At 36.5% G+C, this 22,869-nt stretch overlaps 1 protein-coding gene across 3 annotated transcripts in view; it reads right to left on the minus strand.

Moving 5' to 3' along the window:
- NRG3 (neuregulin 3) overlaps positions 1–22,869 on the minus strand; it is a 1,071,332-nt gene that overhangs the window by 107,288 nt on the left and 941,175 nt on the right. For all 3 annotated transcript variants that reach the window (XM_030335295.1, XM_030335293.1, XM_030335294.1), the window contains exon 4: positions 18,277–18,303. In XM_030335295.1, coding sequence (XP_030191155.1) covers positions 18,277–18,303 — 27 coding nt within the window. The remainder of the gene's footprint in view (positions 1–18,276; positions 18,304–22,869) is intronic.

Consider the following 22,869-nt stretch of genomic DNA (forward strand, 5'->3'; position numbering starts at 1 on the left):
CATGGAAAGGTAAAAGCACAAAGGACCGAATTGTAAGAGTGCTTTTCATAGCATGTAGTCAATAAATGCTTGATGTTGATTCCAGTTTTGTCTTTGCCTGAGTAAACATCATCAAGTTTTAACATCACTGTGTCTCAGTTCATGATAAATAGGAATGTGGACTCCAGACTCAAAAGTCTCAAAGATCCATTTGACCCACGATACACTATGATCTTATAAATATTCATGCAAATATTCTGAATAAATTGATGGCACTAACAGTAGTAAACCTCAAAGTCCCCTCAGTGCATTGGTCTGATTATTACTTCAGTTCGGTAGGTCAGTTGGAAAAAAGAATACGAAGTATATAAAATGGTTTTCATTTCACGGAAAAAAACCTCACAACATATTGACCCAATTTGAACTTTAAAAAAATGTTCAGACTTACAAAAATACATCCCCCTTCCTGTAAAAGGGCTTTCAAATTTTTATCTATGAAAAGTGTTGCTGGTGAGTTGAGATCCAAGGAAAGAAAAGAGGTGTTTTTTTTTTTAAAGATAAATGGGTAAGGGAAATTGAGGGCATATGAAAAGAAGACAGATAATAGAAGAAAAAAATCCACTCTTCTATGAAACAATGTTTTCCTTGAAACCAAGGAAATGAAATCATCTTTATTTCATGAAAAAAATATCTTTGATAGAAAAATATAGAGGGATAGAAAAGCTTTTACGGCATTTTCAATAATAGATGTTCATACATACGAGTTAGCATCTGTGTGTGACAGAATCTCAAACTGAAGCAGATCTTAAGCACTTTCAAAGTTTAAAAGGAGGATCCATTTCCAAGTGACATCCAGTCAATTTTCCCTAAAAATGTTCTCTAATTCCTTATTGCTTGAAAGTCTGAATGCTTCAGTGATCATCTTGCGATTGGCTTCCAATATATATTTCATGAAAAAAATTGAGAAACTACACAATTCATATTTAGTGTTCGTGTCCTGAGTCTCATTTTTACATAGGTGGAAGTAGCTTTATAAACTGACAGAAATTGCAATGTGTTCATAATATATTTAATGAATAATGTTACTCATATTCTACTGCAGTTTCAATTGCTGTTTCATTGACAGCAATGTCAGTCTCCTACGATATTGAGTATAATAAGGCAATCTCTCCCTGCACTGTGCTACCATTGTAGCCCAGGGGAGACATGCGGCAACCCTCACAGAAAACTCCAGCTTTTCCAAGGTCAGTTCCTTTAATACTCATGCTTCAGCTACTAGAACATCATCCTTTGCATCCTTTGTCATAATTCTATTTGAAAACTCAGTGATTTTCAGTGTATATATACATATAGTGCCACATGTGAAGGGAAAAAAAACTTCAGAAAAAGTTATGAGTAAAATATTATCTTGGACAGAGGCTTCGTTTTACCAAATCTAAGACATTTTCCTGTCATAACATCAAGCCAAAGACAGATTTTGAAATCTGTCACTGTAGTTCTAAGGTGGCAATCCCATTTTTACAACTATTACAACTAACAATAAATATGAGACAATGTCCACATCTGTCTCAGTGTGCCCTCACTTGTCAGTGTGCCTGTCTAAAATACAGAAGGGCTGAAAAAGTCTACATTATTACAGGACACAATCAATACACAAAAATTGCTATGCATTTTCTAACCGTGAGACAGAAAAATGGGTTAAAACAAAGGTGCAAATGCTAGAAGTAAATGTGAAGTCTTACATTGTGAAAGGATATCCTTGTACATCTGTTCTATAAGTAGAGAATGGTAAAAGGTGGCCTTAGACTAGTTCCCTAAAAATGGCCTTTTTGATTAAAGACTATATTACACAATTGTGGTTTTATGACACAAATGTCCTTTTTTGTTACTTTAAGGGACTTTTTAAAAGGTTAATGTCTAAAACTAGACATAGACCCATTGTGTCTCTATCTCTTATACAAATGGAAAGTCAGGGCGCCTGGGTGGCTCAGTTGGGTAAGTGTCTGACTTCAGCTCAGGTCATGATCTCACAGTTCATGGGTTCAAGCCCTGCATCAGGCTCTGTGCTGAGAGCTCAGAGTCTGGACCCTGCTTCGATTCTGTGTCTCCCTTTCTCTCTGCCCCTCCACTGCTCACACTCTGTCTCTCTCTCTCAAAAATAAACACAATTTTTTTTAATGTAAAGTTAAAACAAATTACAAGGTAAATCCATACAAAATTTTATTTTTTTAAATATATAATTTATCGTCAAGTTAGCTAACATACAGTGTATATACAGTGTGCTCTTGGTTTTGGGGGGTAGATTCCCATGATTCATTGCTTATGTATAACACCCAGTGAGCATCCCAACAAACAAATACCAATATAACACAACAACATATAAAAGGACTCTACACTATAGTCTCTACCATATAAAATGTGCATATTTGGGAAAGTCACTGGGAAACACACACACACATACACACACACTACAAAAATGGCCCCTGGATGGAGATAACATAAGCAAATTATATTATCAACTAAAGTATCAAAATTACAGTGTGCAAAGAATAAAAGTAGATAAATCAAAATATTTTGGAAAATTTACTGTGCACATAGGCTACTCCAAGTGTAAGACATGACTTATATAAATTTGAAAATACCTTGGGAAATAGGTTTAGACTTCTGAAGAGATACTGACCAACCACAGTTGTTGGCTTTTTCCCAGAAAAAATAAACCGGAAATAAATAGTTTAAAATAATATCATAACAAGTAAGATACTGATAAGATAGGCCATGACAATTATCTTTGAGGTATGAGAAGGAATATCGGGTGAAGGAATACATCAAAGAATAGATATAGGTTGACTAGAGAAACTGTTTTCAATGATTCCAAGAGTAGTTGGAGTATGTATTCCTATTATCCCTGTCTTGTCTACAAGAAAACTGCAGCCCAAGGAAATTAATGTACCCAGAAGTTGAAATACCAGTAATTAAAAGAAGATTCAATACCAGGAATCTAAAACTTTATGGCACTGTGCCACACAGGGAACCAGGCTACCATCCACATTAAAAGGGACCTGTTAAAGGGACAGGTTCAACCAGCAGACCTCTGAGGCCTCTTTCAAGTGTATAATTAATATTAATACATCACTTGTTCATAGAATAAGAGTTTGGGTAATTGTTGGAAAACTTACCTATAAATACATAATTTTGATATTAATCATAAAAAATTTCCTTTTTATAATTATGTAATTTCCAAGGGTTTTGCTTTTGAATAAGAAAAAAAAAAGCAAGTCTTCTTACATAACACATTCCAAATAAATCAACCTATCATCCAACTAGATTCCCCCTCCTTTTTTTACTTAAGTATAATTGACACACAATGCTACATTGGCACACAAGTATACAACATAGGGATTCCAGAAGTGTGTATACATCATGCTATGCTCATCAAATATCATGTGTCACCATACAATGCTATTACAATACCATTGACTGTATTCCCCATTCTGTACCTTTTATTCCTGTGAGTTATTCATTCTGTAATTGAAACCTGTATCTCTCACTCCCCTTCACGCATTTTAGCACATCCTCTACCCCACCTCCCTTCTGACAACCATTAGTATGTTCTCTGTACTTGTGGTTCTGTTTCTGCTTTTTGTTGTTTCTTTTATTTTTTAGATTCCCCGCATAATTGAGATCATATGGTATTTATTTCTCTCTGTCTGACTTATTTCACTTAGCATTATATCCTCTAGGTCCATTCACATTCTCACAAATGGTGAGATCTCATCATTTTTTTCTGGCCGAGTAATACACCACAACTTCTTTATCCATTCATCTATCAATGAACATTTGGACTGCTTCCATGACTTAGCTATTGTGAATAATGCTGCAATAAACATAGGGGTGCATATGTCTTTTTAAATTAGTATTTTCATTTTCTTTGGGTAAATACCCAGTAGCGGAATTACTGGATCATATGGTATTTCTATTTTTAATTTTTTAGTATTTTCCACAGTGGCTGGCTGTACCAATTTACATTTCCACCAACAGTGCATGAGGGGTACTATTTATCCACATGCTTTTCTTGTCTTTTTGATTCTAGCCATCCTGACAGGTGTAATGTGGTACCTCACTGTGGTTTCAATTTGCATTTCCCTGATAATTAATGTTGTCATCTAACTAGTTTTTAAACTATGTCTTCTACATCCTGGAGCATCATATAATTATATAAGTAAAAATGACTTTAGGAAAAGTATGTGCAGATATCCATACGAGGACGTGTTAGACACGGGTGGTGGGCCTTAATTCTGTGGCATAAAGAAATCACACGCAGTGAAGTCAGAGAGATGTGTTCAAAGAAGCAAATGTGAGTTTGAATGGTTGTGAAGGGCACTGAGCAGAGGAGATGAAGCTAAGTAGTGAGTCAAGATGGGCCTAAGATGCTCTGGTATTTGGTACCATTCCAGGAGTCAAAAACTCCCCTGGAGGAATGTGACAAAAGGATCAGAGAATAAGGTGAGGGTTCCTTAGACAGAGCTTGCACGACCCTAGAATTAATACCACACACACAAATACCTATTCTCTCTATGTAGAAGATTCCTAATTTTCTAGGGCTATGAAAGGCAGAAGGTTTGCTTGCATGGGGGGCTTAGGACAGATTGGGGGGACATATCTGGAGGAGCTTCTGCCCCTCTCGACTGTATCTCCTTGGGAAATATCCCCAGAAGGCAACAGAGGAAGCAAGAGGGGAAGTCTTCAAGAAAGTGTTGGAGAGGGCTGCCTAAGCACAAAGCTGGTGCACTCTCTGTCCTAGGGTTTACGATCACACACACAAACACAGATACACAGATTAGTTTACCCTAGGCAAATACAATGCAACATGTAAGGGAATGCAAAAAGGGAAGACATAATCTGAAGGCCTAATATATGCCAATAAATACATATATTATGTGTTATATCATCAATTTTTATATTAATGAATCATGAGTGAGAGATATTAGTCTACACACACATGAATAGATAGGTAGGTAGGAAGGTAGACAGATAGCTCATAATAGATAAAGGGTGAAGTCAACATTTGATGCATATCTGCCTGGCTGCAGAATATATACTTGCTTTCCATCACACTGCTTGCCTCTCATAGCATCTCTTTTCCTCACAACAATAGAAAAGTGGAATCATTGAACCACAACTCTGATTCCATAGTATGACTCCAGAGAATAGATACCTTGATTTTTTCTGGTAGGAGCAAAAAGCCCCATATTCTCATAAAAATGTTTGTGACTGAAATTAGCAGTTTGAACATAATGCGGAAATGAATGGGTGGTGAACAGATAAAGACACAGCTGTTATTACTTCATTAATATTGCCTTGAAATGCATCGTTTGGTAAGTTAAATGCTCCTCTCTTTCTCAAAGCTAAGTTAGCCTGCTACCATTTGTTTTCCGAAGCTTCCATATTTGAGGTGTTAAATTATGTCACTCATAACAAGAACTTGACTTGAAAATAATTCATCAATTGCTGTAATAGCAGGACTTATAAAGCCCAGAACCAATGAGTTTAGAGGCTGCATTTGCTATGTTAAATATCCATAGCTACCAAGAGATAATTTGGGAACAGCTTAGTATTATTTTTGCCTAATTCTCCATAACAAGCAGAGTTACCCTGAGACATGCAAAACATTCTGATTCCAGTCCTTCCTGCTCATCTTCCCCATTAATTCTGCTTATCTTGCTGTATTCCTCAAATCACCTTTCATTTGGTTTTCATGGGGAGTGAAGTGTGAGATAGAAATGGGTCAGAAGGGGGCTACCCTTCACCGTGCTCATGGTCCCAAAGTCAGGGTTACCGGGTAAAATACTCAAGACCGAACTAGTTTGAATTTTATGTAAGCAACAAATACTTTTTATACAGTATGTCACCTGTAATTTATCCAGCATATCCACACTAAATGGTGATTTGTTGTATATCTGAAATTCAAATTTCAGTTTGGGATTCTGCATTTTTATTTGCTCAATCTGGCAACCCTGACCACAATGCATGTCCTACCGCTGAGGCCCTAGTTGAGTATATGTGTCTCCCTGACTCAGTGTGCATGAAGCCCAGCACAGGTGCAGTGAAGAGAGTGTGATCACATTTGCAGAGAACATACCTTCTTCCATTTTGCTGGTGGGCAGAACTATGGGAGGAATTTAAGCTCTGGAGATATTTGATTTGAATTATAAATTCATCTTTACTATGTATCACTTGAGCATATTGCTTTTACTTCCACTAGCCTTGTTTCATGAAAAAATGAGAACAAATAACTGTGCTGGTTGTTCTGTATACTAACTTTCTTTGCCCTGCATGCCTATCTTTGTTTCTCATAATGGCAATCTCACATTGATGCACTAGTCCGAATATCCTCTAGGTCCATTCACATTGTCACAAATGGTGAGATCTCATCATTTTTTTCTGGCTGAGTAATACACCACAACTTCTTTATCCATTCATCTATCAAATTAATACATTCCTTGAATACATACCAAGTAGCTCTTCAAATCTGGTATTTCCACAGGATACTAAAATACAGGATCAATTTTTCCTGGACCAAAAAATTCCAGTCATTCAGATGATGGTGATTTTCTATATCACATATTTGAGATTTCTGATAACTTCGAAAGATAAAATGAGATAACTCATGTGAAATTACCTACTGTGCCAATAAATCACACTAATATTAGCAAGTGTGAATTCTTCTTTATATTTCTCAAAAGTGTTAGCAAGCTTTATCAGTAAAAAGAGTCTATATTTGATATGTTTTCAACACAGTACAGTCTTCTGCTTCAAGACTCATCCAAGGAAATAAAGTGAATGATATCCCCCAGAGAAGAGTGAGTACAACATCCAAGTGGGCAGCTTCTCTGGACAAGAAGGGTTGACTTGACCCCCTTCACCTGTGTCTGATTCCGTTGGAAATATTCATGAAGGGAAAGTAGCCAGCCTACACAACCCAGTAGAAGATATAAAGACACATCTTCAGAAACAAATTCTGAAAAGAGATCTCTAGCTTTCACCGACATTACTCTGTAGAGAGCTGACCCTGAAAACATAGCTGACATTACATGGAATGCCCTGGAAAATTCTATAAGGAAACTCTAGAGTCCTTACTTTCTAAGGTGTAAAAATTAGCACACAGTAAAGAGAACATTAGTATTCAATTTCCTTTTTCCAGAAGAATCAGAGTGATGTAGACAAGATGAAAACAAACCTTGGTGAGCATATGGGTCAGAAATCCTCATCAGTGAAGTTGTTCCCTGGAGGAACAGGAGTTAGAACAGCTCATTTTGATTAGCACTTAATAAGCACCAGGCTTTGTGCTAAGCACTTTATATGCTTCATGTGTTTAGATCTGCACGACAACCTGATGAAATTGGTGATGCCATCGTCCCTCTTACACAGACTGGTAACTATAGGATTAGAGATGATAAATCCCTTGTCCCACGTCATACATACACTAGTGGAGCCAGAATTAAACCAAGTCTCTCTGTCCCTTTATGTCCAAGCTTCTCACCACAGAGGCAGAGACTTCCTACATCAAAATCATGTTAAATACTAGGAGCCTGATCCATCTCAGAACGACCTAATCAGATATCTGAGGCTAAAAATAGGAATTGACATTTGCAACAAGCTGCCCGTGTCTGGGATTGAAAAAGCTGAGAGCTCTTGAATTATGTTATTCTGTCCGCTTGAGAATATCCCATTACTCTCAGTATCTCAAACTGCAACTATGACACAAACAGAAAACATGGACCTAGAAGTGAGAACAACCAGTTCATGAGCTATATTATTCCTTAAGAACCTACCTGGTCAGTCAAGATCTTCTATGATTACTGGACCACATCGAGGGCTACATAGAACACCCGAGTAAGCCAGAAGCTACACTTTTGAGAAGTCCTCAGATGCCACCCACTGCTTAAACAGAGGGAAATCTCCAGAAAGAATATTGGTGACTGACTGAGAGTTATCTAGAACTAAACCATATGGCTTTGGGTTTCATTGATATTTTGCTTATAGAATTTTTAAAAAATCATTTAATTACATTAAGAGTTAAGAAAACCATACATCATTTAAATTCATTGTAAAATCAACTCAAGAAATATTTATTGAGTTCTTATAATTATGCTAAACACTGGAGTAAAGATGCAACAGCGAATAAGTCTTATTCCCACTAGAGCTTTTCTAGTAGGGAGACTCAAAATAAAAAGTAGACAAATGAACCAGTTAGTAATAAAGGATATGGAAGAAACAGAAGGGGCTAATATGAATGACATGGGAAATGCAATGGAAAGTTTATTAGAAAGTGGATTTGAACTGAAGGCTTTATAATGAGAAGGAAGCATGTGCAGATGAGTACGGTAGCTGAGGTAGACAGAGGGACAAAGAGAAGGCTCATAGGGCAGGAACAGTGAGTTGGAACCACAGTGGTAGGAAGTGAAGTCAGGGAGGTAGGCAGTACCAGATCATGGAAGACTTGGCATGACAACGTATGGTGTCTGTATTTAATTCTAGATCCGTTAGAAAGTTTCATGCTGGGGAATGACAGGATTTAAATTTTAAATAAAAAGTTAAATGTTATTTAAATTAAATTATAATGCAAATTGCCTTTGTTGATAAAGACCAATATCCACTCCCCTCCCCACCCCCCCAATCATCTCATCCTGGTCCTGTTTATTTTAACATCCTCATTAGGATGTTTCTTCCTCTGCCCATGGAAATCCTACCCTTTTCTCAAAGATCAGATCAAGGTCCCCTGTGCCCCTGGTTCTGCTCATTGTTCCTCATCCCCACACCCTCCCAGGTGTTCTGCCCTTGCCTCTTGCTCTGTGCCTGACACAGACTAAATGGCAATTCATCTTTATAATGCCCACAGTGTTATTCAAAGAGCAAGCATTTGGTGAGTATTTGAAGTAAACTTTGAGCTTGGCCCATTAGCTGGGGTTTTGCACACAATGCCTCCAGGCAACTTCTACACACAGCCACCACTGCCCAGAATAAGCTAATCTGATCATTATCTGCTTGAAACCTCTGAAGGCTTTCTCTCACAAGGAGATAAAATCACACATCTTTCCAAGGGCATAGTGTCATCATAATTTGTTCTGACCTAATAGACCAACCACTTTACCTACCACACTCCCTTGCAGGTGTATTATGCTTCTCCAATTACTTGGGACTCCTCACCATTCCTAAAACCTCCATTCTCTTCCGACTCTTATTTACCTGTGTTCTTCCTTGTCCCCTTCCCTGTTTCCTTCTGCCATCCCCCAATTGTAGGAATACATTTTATTCTTCCACATAAAGATGTCCCCGACTGTTCTAAGGAGATGTGGATGCTCCTTCCTCTGTGTTACTTTCTCCCAGCATTTATGAGAGTACAGTTTCTGAAATCCTAGTTCTGTGACATATGCTTCTCTGGAAAAAATATTCATAAGATATTGCTTACTATAGCTTTCTCTCCAAGATTTATGAATGGACAGAAGTATACTGAAGGCTTTGTAAAATCATTCAGCAGAAAACTGCAGAACCTAGTACTTCCCGCAAGGATGTGAACTATTTCTGTGCGTATGAAACGCATGTCAGTATCCTGCAGCTGGTTAGGAACCCTCATCTGGCCTTTTGTAAAAGAAAAAGGAACAAAAACCCTTCAATTAAAGTCTTTTTTTTTTTTTTTTTGCATTGAATTGGAATAATTGGTTTATGATTCTGTCCCCTACACTGAGTTGTGAACTCCTTGAGAATCTGTCTTACCTGTCTTGAGCTGCGGCTCTGGCTTGGCAAGGGTGAACTCCCAAAGGGGCTCCACACAGTCTGACTTAACTGCACTACTGTGAACCCATAAAGCAGCCTCTCTGCCTATTGGGGAGAACCAGTATTATCTTTGCTGCATCTTTAGATATTCTGATAGGGAAAAATCTGTTATAAGATGACCCACAGGACTGATCAGGAAATTCCAGTCCCCAACCATAGCCTCCCTACCCCCTTTGCCTGGCGCCAAATTACTACTAATGCGGAATGCGGAACTAACAGCCTATAAATTGTTTCCTCTGCTGACGCTCAGATTCAGACCTCTGGAGAGTGATCTCCTCTCAGCCTGCTGGTGTGAAATAAACCGCCTACCTTCCAAGATCTCGGAGTGCCACTTGGTGCTTCGGCCAGGTGATCCAGACCAGGTTCCGTAACAATTTAATTCATCATTCTTTTTTTTTTTTTTTTTTTTTTTTGTCAATCTCTCCAATGCAAAAATTCGTCTGACTTCAGAAGCAGTTATCAGGGAGAACTGGATATAACAGTCCTTCTTTTTTTTTTTTTTTTTTTTTTCTTAACCTCATTGGGAATTACTTTCCAATAAGCTGAACATCTTTGTTACTCTTTTTTTTCCTAACATACTTAAGAAGGTCTTTGGAATCTACTGTGAACTTAAGTATATTTTAGATTAATTGGCATAAGTATGTAATCAACTTGATACTGGTTAAGATCTCACATTCTTTGGAGTTTAATTTGACAATCCAAAAATCCAGTTCTTTCTGTTAGATCTTAATTTTATCTAATAAAATAGCAGTCACCTCTTATAAAAAGTTCAAAAATTTTTTAAGTGTTTTTTAATTGTTTACTTTTTATTTATTTTTAAAAAATGTTTATTTATTTATTCTGAGAGATAGAGAGAGCATGCACAAGCAGGGGAGGGACAGAAAGAGAAGGGGAGAGAGAATCCCAAGAAGCACAGAGCCTGATGTAGGGCTCAAACTTATGAACTGTGAAATCATGAACCTGAGCTGAAATCAAGAGCTGGATGCTTAACAGACTGAGCCACACAGGCATCCCATAATTTTTTAAGTGTTTAAGCTATGGCTTTATTCATTATATTAATAAAAATGTTGCCCTAGAAGCAACGGGAAGCTCCAATCATGGTTGATCTTGATCCTACATACAGGATTTCATTGCCCCAAATTCACCTATCACTAAATTGATATAATCTATGCTTCATCACATTATAAAAGAAGTTCATGGAAGTCTATCCAGGCTTTGCTGTAGTCTACACAGAAACTCCCAATTGAATCATTTAGCAGCTTTCTAAAAAATTATAATGTTAATTTAGCAAAAATGCAATAGTCCTATGTCTGCTTTCAGTGAACAATACTTTATTTCCAACTTGTTCACAAAAAAATAATTTTATCAGTGTCTGCAAATGAATTATTAACCAATTTTGGATCTGATCTATAAAAGTATTTACATAAATGTCCATTTTCTCCTTTGTAGAAATCAAAATGATTATATGTGCATATTTTCCAGTACATCTCTTGGTTGTAGCCATTCCTCAAAGAAGACCACTGAAAGTTTTCATTCTCACCTGAAAATTCTGTCAGATTTTAACTTATTTCACTTATAGTCATGACCTTTAGAGACTTTTCTGTTAACTACTGGAGGTACAAATATATGCTAATAACTACTATTAGATTAATCATATATATTATATTATATTATATTATATTATATTATTATATTATATTATATTAGTGTTATGATATCAAAATATTATTCTAAATGTGTGGTGAGGCAACTTTAGAAAAACCAAACTAGGGACACCTGGTCGCCCAGTCAGTGAAGTGTCTGACTCTTGACTTCAGCTCAGGTCATGATCTCACAGTTTGTGAGTTCGAGCCTTGCATCAGGCTCTGCACTGGCAGTGCAGAGCCAACTTGGGATTTTCTCTCTCCCTCTATCTCTGCCCCTATCTCCCCAAATAAACAAATAAAATAAACTTTAAAAAAAGAACAACCAAACCAAGTTGAGATATTGCTTCATTCAAAAAAAAAAAAAAGAAAGAAAGAAAGAAAGAGAAAAAGAGAAAAACACTTGGAGGTGTTTGTGATTAAGGGAGCTGAATTATTAGCACTTGTACTGAGACTTATGTTAACAAAAAATTATAGTGTAATGAGAGAGGGAGTAGCCATACTACTAAGAGAAAAGTAACTTAGAAAGTAAGATTGTGTAAATGTTTGTTAAGCAGAATCTTGGGAAATCATTGGAGAGATGGTTCAACTCACTATTCCATTTGGCAAATGTCTCTTATCAGAGGAGATGAATGTGTAATGCCTTTATACCCCAACGGCATTCAACAGTTAAGACCACCTGATTAATGTCACTCAACACAGTCTGTAATTACCAAGAAATCTTCAAATACAACACATTTCCATAGATTACCCTACATAACACATTGCAGTGATCAGCCAATGGGAGCCTTTTTGTGCACCTAGCAGTTATAATTCTGCACGTAAAGCTAAAGACTGGCATCTGGTTCAGTTTTCATTTTCTTGTAGCTTGGATAACATGGGTTACCACCCAAGATTTTTGTACCCTCATCGTACTTGGAAAACATAACCTTTAAACCCTAGGATTAGATACTGAAGTTCACTACCATTTGAAACACTGCCAGAGTACAACCTCTTTGAGTAATCCTGAAGCCCTCATTGTGTGACATGCCCAGCAATTAGTCACCAGTAGAATTCAAGAGCTCGAAAGGAAGACAGACTTAAGTTCAAATCGTGTACCTGCAATTTCCTGGCTCTTAAGATGAGATATTTCAGCTAAACAGGCCTCAGTTTTGTCATTTACAAGATAAGGATATACAGAATTCCTACCTCATTCACTGTTTTCTAAAGTTCAATGAGATGATATATGAAGTGCCTGATTGGTTCAGTCAGTTAAGCATCTGACTTTGATTTTGGCTCAGGTCATGATCTCAGGTTGTGAGGTAAAGCCCTGCTTAAAATTCTCTTTCTCCCTGTCCCTCTGCCAATCCCTCTCTCTCTCTCAAAAAAAAAAAAAAGTTCAATTGGATGATATAAAAGTTGACATTAAATGACATTTAACATTAAATAATGTTAACTTTTATTGCTCTGAAACATCTAATTTCTTGTGTAGCTTAATATGGCAAAGAAGGGCACATGAACAGGCAAACACTCTTCGCATACAAATACAGACACATTAATCCATAAATTGCTCTTTTGTTTTATAAGAAAACATGATATATTTAAATGAATGAAAACATTTTTGTTCTACATAAATCTAATTCAGAAATTTCAGCATAAAGAAAGAGAATCATCACTTCTGTATCTCTAATGCCAAGTCACAAATTTGGCCTATGTATGAACTCACTGACTGACATATGAGCCTGTTAGCTTTAAAGGAACACACACCAAATCATTTATCATAAGTAGTGTAGCTTTTAGGAAAATACCCCCATTTTATATCATCCTGACAGAATTAGAAACCAGTCTTCAGCACTTACTAAAATATCCTAAAACAATGTTTTTTTACATGACAGAATAAAGAGATACTCAATATATGGTGAAGTATGACCTTATCAATTCTAAAACTATACACATATTTTAGACCATACAGTTTCACTATAACACATTTCTAATGCTCTCCTTATAGCAAACTCAGCATTTCATTCTTTTTTCTTTTTTCAACTTCAAAATGCAAATCATTCTAGAATAACTTTTTCAGATTTTAGTTAAAATTCTGCTTTTCCCAAGTTCTCTAAGTCTTTTGATTTAAAAAAAAATTGTACTAGGGCTTACTCAATCAAAATTTGCATAAATACATTGTTATCTTTAAAACAATGTCAAATCACAAATAAGACATTTAACTCAGAGAGTTCATTTTGTTTTTCCATATGAGAATGGAAGAGATTTGCATGAAATATCTCCCACACAATCTTCAGCTCTCCCTGTGGTTTGCTAATATGTTTGCAAATGGCATTGCACCTGCTTTTATACAAACATCTTTGATGCCTACAGCATCCAATGCATCAGGGCATTGTCAAAGAAATAGCTGCATAACAAATAGCTCAAATGGATATAATGAGATATGCTCCATGATTGAGCACCTGACACTGTAGCCAGATATTTCTCAGATGAGAAATCCCTCTTCGTGATCAATGTGCCTTCCAAGCTTTGGCCAATTTGACATGCCCTTTGGCCATCTGTCTTCTCTGGATGTTTGGGTGGATTTCTCAATGAGTATTTATGCTTACAATGAAGTTTTGTCTATTCTATCTCCTGATCTGTTCACCCTGTGAGGAAAACTGTGGACATCTTACCTTAAAAATCTCAATTTTCCCTCATGCATGCATGGTGAGTAGGTTAAGTCATTCATTCCAGAAATATTTTTCATGACTGACTTAATAGAAACAAAGATTTTACATTTTTTTCACAAACACAATTTTGTGTTTTCATGTACCTTCAAATGCCTGCCCTATTTACGTCAGTTAACTTTCTTTTTTTTTAACTGATAGTGTATTCCAGGACAGTATTTATTGTTGATATTTTCATTGTGCCAGTCCCAGAAGCATCAATAAGAAAAATTCACGAATATAATTAAGGACAAATCCTGTTGAATGCTGACAGCTTTATGGACTTTAGGTTTAGCATGGCTTATGTGATAAGATAATTATTCCTTAAAATTATTAAATCAACTCAGAACAGTTTTTTTGGTTAAGTGTTTTTACTGAAGTTGACATTCTTTCTCCGGTCCTAGAGTAGTGACACTAAGGAGCTTATAGATCCAGATAGACTGAAACATCAAGGCTCACCGTAATGTAGAAATAATACAGAGCTGGTACCATCTCGACTATGGCATCACTCAGTACAGTTTATCCACTTTGGCTGGTACTCAGCTTACATGTCTCCTCCCCCAGGAAGCTGTCTCTGAATTTCCCAAACCCATTTAGATGCTTTCTTAAAATTCATTTTTTTCCTTCATTGTACCTTGCCTATGTCATTTTGATAGCACTTGTTATATCACCTCCATTATTGTAGTTTTTCTCTCTTTTTCGTTTCAGAGCCCTTGGGTATGAAAGGATATGGCTTATATATCTGCATCTTCAATATCTCATACATCTGCCATATAGTGAGTGTGAGAAATATAGGTTGATTAAATAATAATAGGATTCTTGAATCATATGATTCAAATCATACGATTTGAAGTTCCTGCTTTAAATAGGAATTTATTATGCTGCATAAAGTATTCAGCTTTTGAGTCTGATCAATAACATAGACTTGGCCCCTGGGAATACAAAGGCTTAGGGAAAGAGCTGTGTGCTTCAGATCATCATTTTGTGATCTGTGTTCCAACTCAAGAAAGATGAAATTAACATTGCCCAAAGTAAGAATGATGGAAGTTGAGAAGAAAGGTATTCTAGAACTCATTAAAACACAACTGGCACTTAGCACTGTGTACTCCAATATACTGACATGATTAAGTTTATAGAGACTATGCCTACATTTCTGCTTCCCAGCTGTATTTATGCTAGACATGTCATATTACTGGGATGATACCACCTTCAGTACAAATAATTTTACCCATATGGACTCTAAAATCACAAGTTAAATCTGAAAATATTTGTTCCCAAAGCAACACACAGAATTTTACATATTCAGTTAGAAAATGCGTGGGAGTGAACAGTGTCCAGAACTAGTAAGGTCAGTGGGAACAGTTTATTCATTAACCTATTCACCATTTCAAACAAGCCTTCATTAGTTGTCACCTGTATACATACTACATATTCATTTCTGATTGCTTGCCCACCCCCTTCCATTTAAGGCAATCTCTATTGCTGGAGTCAAATGTTCACACACTGAGAACTTATTTCCTATAAGGCTTCATTGCTATGATTTGACGCCCAGTTTTGCATGACCCACTATAACCTTAGTCTTGACATTTATATAGATGAACTACATAATTACCTATTATATTTCACCTACCAGTATCCTGAAGTCTTTTATATGTTTTAACACAAACTTTTTAATACATATCTTGGTTCCATAGCAAATTGTTACCATAAAGTAACTGTGTCATTGGAGCTCCTCAGGAAAAGCCCAATAGGAGGGTGACGGGTGGATTTTTTTTTTTTTAACAATTATAGTTAACGCTGATGCAGCAATTTAGTTTGCTATAACCATGGCTACACCACTTGTGGGGTCTGAAGTTAGTCCAGCCCTACCTATCAGCTACATGGTGTTTCCTATATATGCAGTCATTCTGCTGCATAACCAACTTCTGAAGCCTCTATTCTCAAAGTCTGCAATGACCGCAATCCACCAGGGCAATTTTCTCTATTCATTAGGCCCAGGACCTATTATCTTCAAAGTGACTGTTAATACTCAGACTTCCATGCTACTAATCCCCGCTATCTAGTAAAAGAGGAAAGTAAAAGCCATATATCCTTCTCAACAATTTATACTCTTCTACACGAACCTGTCTGTAATTTTCTATAATTTCTGACCCGTATGACTACAGTCTCCTTTCCATGCCAACAACGTGTTTGAGTGCTCCCATCATAAGTGTTCATTGATTATATTCAGGTAGCCACCCTTTTGTCACTTCCTTCCACACCTACTTTACATTCCATGATGTTTCATTTGAATTTTATCCTGAATTTCATTGCCCTTATTTTTCATGTCATTTCTCTAGCAAAACCCCAAACCTGCAGGAATTGAACTGTTTCTTCTATGATATAATACCCAGATAATAGAGCACTAATGAAAAATACTACACAACAGGGGAGATCAATTCTAGTATAAATATTAAATCATTAAGCTCTAATTAACGCTAAAAACTTCCAGCAATACACTTGCAAATGTGACATGTTCTCTCAATATATCAGAGGTACCTGGAACTCACCATTTCCAAACCTAATCTAGTAAAACATCTCCCATAAATCTATTCTTCTTCTAGTGTTCTTTTTCAGTAAATGGGCCCCCCTTTTATCTAAATATGCAAACTATATACCCTGTATTATCCTTGATAATCTCTCCTTCCTAACCTTCAACATTAATTCCTCTCAAATACTTGCTGATACCACATCCTAAATGTGTATCATCTTTTCCCATATTCTCCACAATCACAGTAGTCCAAGCTAATATCATCTTGCCTGAAATAGGTCTTCAGAACCTCAACTGTATATCTATTAGTTTATTACCTATTATCTGTAAGCTTACTAGACTGTAAGTGCCATTGGACCAATTTTTTTGGTCTATTTTTGCTATTTTATTTGCAATATTTTGCATTATTTTCCTTTGTTTACATTGAGCACTTTATAATTATTTGTTGAATGAATAGATAAATGAATACAATTAAATTTGTAACTATTATTGCAATAACCGTACTCATGTATGAAGGAAGTATTAATATCTATATCATATAAGACAAAAATCCAAAGTTCAACAAAAGCCAAATAAGCAAAGAATTATTAATTTGGATTTCAAGCTTAGGTCTTCTCAATTTCACTAACTTTAACTCCTGGGTATCCTTCCATTTTAGCACCATGACGTATATCAACCCTATGGATTTCCTTTTTTTTTTTTTTTACATAAAATATACACTCAGAAAAGTATGTTCAATTCTTTTTTTTTTTTTTTAATTTTTTTTTTCAACGTTTATTTATTTTTGGGACAGAGAGAGACAGAGCATGAACGGGGGAGGGGCAGAGAGAGAGGGAGATGCAGAATCGGAAACAGGCTCCAGGCTCCGAGCCATCAGCCCAGAGCCTGACGCGGGGCTCGAACTCACGGACCGCGAGATCGTGACCTGGCTGAAGTCGGACGCTTAACCGACTGCGCCACCCAGGCGCCCCTATGTTCAATTCTTAATGTAATTATCTATGAACATAATAGTAATTCCTGTGGAAGGCATTCCAATGCTTTTAAAAGCATACAATTCACTGTAAGTACTTTCACAAGAAATATTTTAATTTTGTAAATGGAAGTGTTTATATAGCCCCTATTCCAAATTTATTGATACTATAATGTATACAAAGTAGTCATCATGCAAAAGGAAAGGGAATCAGGGCAGAAATTAAAAAAAAAACAGCATTTAAAAATCATCCCTATTATTTTCAATCATTTATTGTTTGCCATCTTGTAGACATTGTGCTAAGCAATTCACATGGTCACTAAAACAGGAACTACTATCATCCCTATTTTACAGATAAGAAAATGGAGAAATAGAGCAAACAAACCAGGAGCCAAGTCCAACCTCTGTATGGTTCCAGAGATGCACTTAACATTCAATTGCGTTCCCAATAAGTAGTTAAGTCTTTCATTTTGAGCCACTACTTAGTGAAAAATCAACAAAAACACTTTTTACTACTGACAGCATCTGATGATGAGACATTTCAATTATAATCAGATGGGGAAGGAATACACTGTATACATTATGAAACTTAGCTTTTTCTGGATATTTAAGGAGCAAATTGTGTAGTCTTACCCATGAATTCAATCCCCAAGTGGTCTGCTACACCGAAGTCAGCATGTAAGAAAGAGAAACAGAAAAAGAGAAAAAGATTAGAAAAAATTCCACATGGAAGCCAATGGTTATAAGATTGACCTTTCAAGGCAAAGAATATATCTTTATTTTAACAACCATTTTTTGAGACAGATAATTTACAGATTGTCAACAAACTGAACACTGATTGGCATTTCCCAACAACCTGGAGCTTCAGATGAAATAATATTGCATCAATTACCAAATATGCTAAGTATAAATTTGGCAAAAAAAAAGAAAAGGGAGGAAAACAAACATTTACACAAAGAATATCTGGTACTAAATTTATTTTCAGAACTCATGATATTTTAGGTAGAATACTTGTTCAATATAAATTTACCTGGACCTCTATGTTAATAATGCCAGTGAAGAACTCCATGATACCTTAACCAGGCCCTCTTCATCTTCACAAACCTGGTCCTGATTCACGCCCCCGACCCCCCCCCCCACCCCCCGTCTGACCCTTGAGTCTTAGGATGATGAAACTTGACAGTGCTTCCTACCTATCAAAAATGCATGACAGATGTGTCCATGTCTGTTCTACGTGCATGTGCACAGCTGACCATTTGGACCCGTTAATGCTAATGTCTGTCTGTGGTCAGCAGAGTGAGAAACTGGGCCCCACTGTGCCCAGGCATTCAACTATTGAGGTCGGTTTATTTAAATGGTGCTTTCTTTTAATCATTCAGTTATTCACTTATTCACTTTTCAAATTCATTGTTTTATTTAATGATACTTTTTGTTGTAGTAACATATTTCTTAAATGAGAATACATGAAAAAATATGGCTGCAATTGTATTTGTTTCTATGACTAATTACTAGGCTTCCTTTTATGAATTTTCTATTTAGCAAAGAAGCTTTTCTTTTTAGAAAATATGCACTCAGTTATCTTGAGGATTTTAGTGTCTTTCCTTTTTGTAAATAATTTAGTTTTTAATTTTATTGCAGTAATATATATATATATATATATATATATATAACAAAAATGCATCATTTTAACCATTTCAAGTATACAATTTAGTGGCATTAATTACATTCACGATGTTGTGCACCATCACCACTGTATTTCCAAAACTTTTCCATCACCCCAAAGAGAAACTGCACCCACCAAACAATAATTTCTCATTTCTTTCTCCTTGCATCCTCTGATAACCTCTAATCTACTTTCTGTCATAATCAACTTGCCCACAAATAGTTTATTGTTTAAGTAATTAATTAAGAAATGTCTTTTATGTAAAGAAAGATTATAATAAAGTTTTTTCAAAGTAGATGCATTACTTCATATGGTAATTTTGACTGCTTACTATATAGTATGACAGATACTTAGCACACTTTCATGGAAAGACAGGATTTTTGTTCTCAAGTAATTCAGACATCAGAAGGAGCCCACAGAGACAAAGGTCTCTTAATTCTTTGTAATAGCCCTATAATGGAAACCAGAACATACGCATTGGAAGGAGAGGCCAAGGACCCCTAGGCTTATTCCTGGGAGAAACAGAATATGCTAGTGAAAGAAAAGAGGTTGTAGAAAAGTTGGTAACACCATGTTTGGGTTCTTGTGTGAATAAGTAACTTCTCAATTGTGTGCACTTGGGTCCCTGGAGAGAGAGTAGAATTGTGGTATTTAAAAACGGGGATTTCAGTGAGATTACTTATCATGGGATTAAAGGTAAGAAAAAAATACACAGGATTAAAAAAACCTTTTTGCATACAGTCGGAATAGAATGCATAAGAAAGAGATCAGAATAAGAAAGTATATAGAAATATAGGAACAGAGCACCTCAAATAGTGGGCCAGAATGTCAGTGATATGACTGGGCAGTTAGAAGGCCACCAGCCTCCCAGCCTAGTTGAACAATAACTTTCTAGTGGAGCTGAGATGGTCAGAAATGGCGCTTTGTCTGTTGTCTGTTTTGCTGGCAATAGAACCAATGGTCGTCACTCTTAATTGTTCCCACAGCCTTGGCTGCTCCACTCCTATATGTGACAGGGAATATGGAGAATCAGACTTTGTGAGTCTGGAGACTGCACCAAGGACTGAGTGGCATGCTTAATAAATTTGAGGGCAATCTGAATTCTTTAAGCCACAATGAATTCAGGACCAGTAGAAGGGACAAATCAGAATTTGAAATTTATCTAAACACTGAAAGGTAAGTAGAACATTAAGGAAAGAAAATCTCTCTTCTCTTAACATAGCAGAAAAGTGACATCTGATTATAAGAGTTGGAATTCCCAGAATTACTATGGAGCAAGGTGGCATTGATATTCTTGATTTTTTATTATTATTATTTTTTTTTAACATTTATTTAGTTTTGAGAGACAGAGTGCAAGTTGGGGAGGGGTAGAGAGAAAGGGAGACACAGAATCTCAAGCAGGCTGCAGGCTCTGAGATGTCAGCACAGAGCCTGACGCAGGGCTCGAACTCACAAACCGTAAGATCATGACCAGAGCCGAAGTCAGACATTCAATCACCTGAGTCACTCAGGCACCCCTTTATTCTTGAACTTTAAAGAGAAATTATTTATTAATTTTTATAATGAAATTCATGAAAACTGATGCCACTGAAACATATAAATAAAGAGATTATTTAAAATCTCTCTCACGTGCACATATAAACACAACGCAAACACACACACACACACACACACACACACCCTTCTTTTATTAAAGCACTAAAAACTGTGATCCTTATTATAGGTCTAAAGCTACTGATAAGCTTTGTTTTCATACAAAAGGATCAATGAAAATCCATGAAAAACATGATAGAAAAGCAATTAATTTTGTCTATTGAGTCATATACAGAACATAAACCAAAATATTTCTCATAACCCTTCACTGGCTATTTCTTAAAGCAAACAGCCTTCTTGGGCATATTCAAGCCTGCATGAAAACATCAAGAGGGATATGGTAGAATTAATCAATTAAGTTTTCATTTATTCATTCACTCAACAAAGTACATGCCAAGAATTACACAGATACTGGGGTGGAAGAGAAAGCATATAATCTTAAGCAAAAACAGTTTGATTTCCCCTATGGCATGTACTAGAATGTGTAATTTCTATCTTTTTAACAGTTTGATTAGCTTTTTTTCTGTTCTTAACCCCCTTCACCTATTATGTCCATCCCTCCACCTCCCAACCCCCTGGCAACCACTGGTTTGTTTTCTGTATTTATGAGTCTGTTTCTGTTTGTTTGTTTGTTTGTTTGGTCTTGTTTAAATTCCACATATGAGTGAAATCTTATGGTATTTATTTCTCCGTCTGACTTATTTCACTTGGCATAATATCCTGTAGGTCCATCCGTGTTGTTGCAAATGACAAGATCTCATTCTTCCTTATGGCTGAGCAATATTAACTTTTTATGGCTGAGCTTGATTAACTTTTCTATGTAAACATTACAATTCTTTTGGAATAGTCACCCCTCATGATGATACAATAGTGCCTAACACTTACTGAGCATTTATGATTGCCAGGAACTGCTTTCAACATTATCTTGCAGGAACATATAAGATTGTCACTACCCTCATTTTACAGATGAGGGACAGAGGCATGGGGAGGGGCACAAACTTCTCCTAAACTACATTGCTGTAAATGGTAGAAATGCAATTGAGACTAAGCATAGCCACCAATGAGTGACACTCAGGGTTTACATTTGCCTTCCCTATGAAGGAAAAGCTAATATTTATGAAACTATCAGGTAATAAAATGTTCAGGGAGGAGTTATCTAATCTACCAAAGAGAACAAATTATTTTCATGTATCCTCAGGCACTGTAGGAGCATGGCTTATTTATGTGCTCACCCGTAGTATATTCATAAAGTGACCAATATAAGCTAGGTGGAGGGGGGTTCCTTCTCTCCAATGGACCAAATTGGTAAATCATCAATATTCTTCATTGGTTACTAGGGAGACTTCTTCATGATGAGGCTGCTCTAATTGAAGTGATTTGCTTGTATATACAGCAAGGGGTATATAAAGAGTTGTGTCTGAATCTGTGCCAAACATTGAACCAAATAATCTCATAATTGGCAGTACACTTAATAAGTGACTGCAACCCACTGCAGACCTGAAATATTCTCGAGATTTGTGGGCGAGGCAGGTGACTGGAGAGACAAACGTAATATTCTGGAAAGTCAAAAACTCCCGGAAATTCAAGGCCCACATATTTCCAAAGTGTCCACAGTTCCTTATGTGCAAGGAATTCAATGTCTTTTTTTTTTCATATGGTAACAGACAGAGGCTACCAACAATTTCCTCTGTGTGGACAGGGTGAGGAAGAACAAGCAAAGACAATCCTTAACTGGATTCCAATCCCAGGGCAAGGCAAGGCAAGATGTTACCCAACTCGCCATGAGTGACTCAGTGCAATGCAGCACTGGGGCACTGCGACATGAATGTAGGGTTTTGGTGTCATAAGTGTTACAAGTAACTAAACAAGGCAATTCTATCACAGAATAGTCCCAAATGTGATTGTTTAAAACCATGTCACATGGGATGTGGAAAAACGTGCCACACGAAATTATTGTTCTGTGTTTAAAA

The sequence above is a fragment of the Lynx canadensis genome, chromosome D2, assembly GCF_007474595.2.
Source record: "Lynx canadensis isolate LIC74 chromosome D2, mLynCan4.pri.v2, whole genome shotgun sequence".
NCBI lineage: Eukaryota > Metazoa > Chordata > Mammalia > Carnivora > Felidae > Lynx > Lynx canadensis.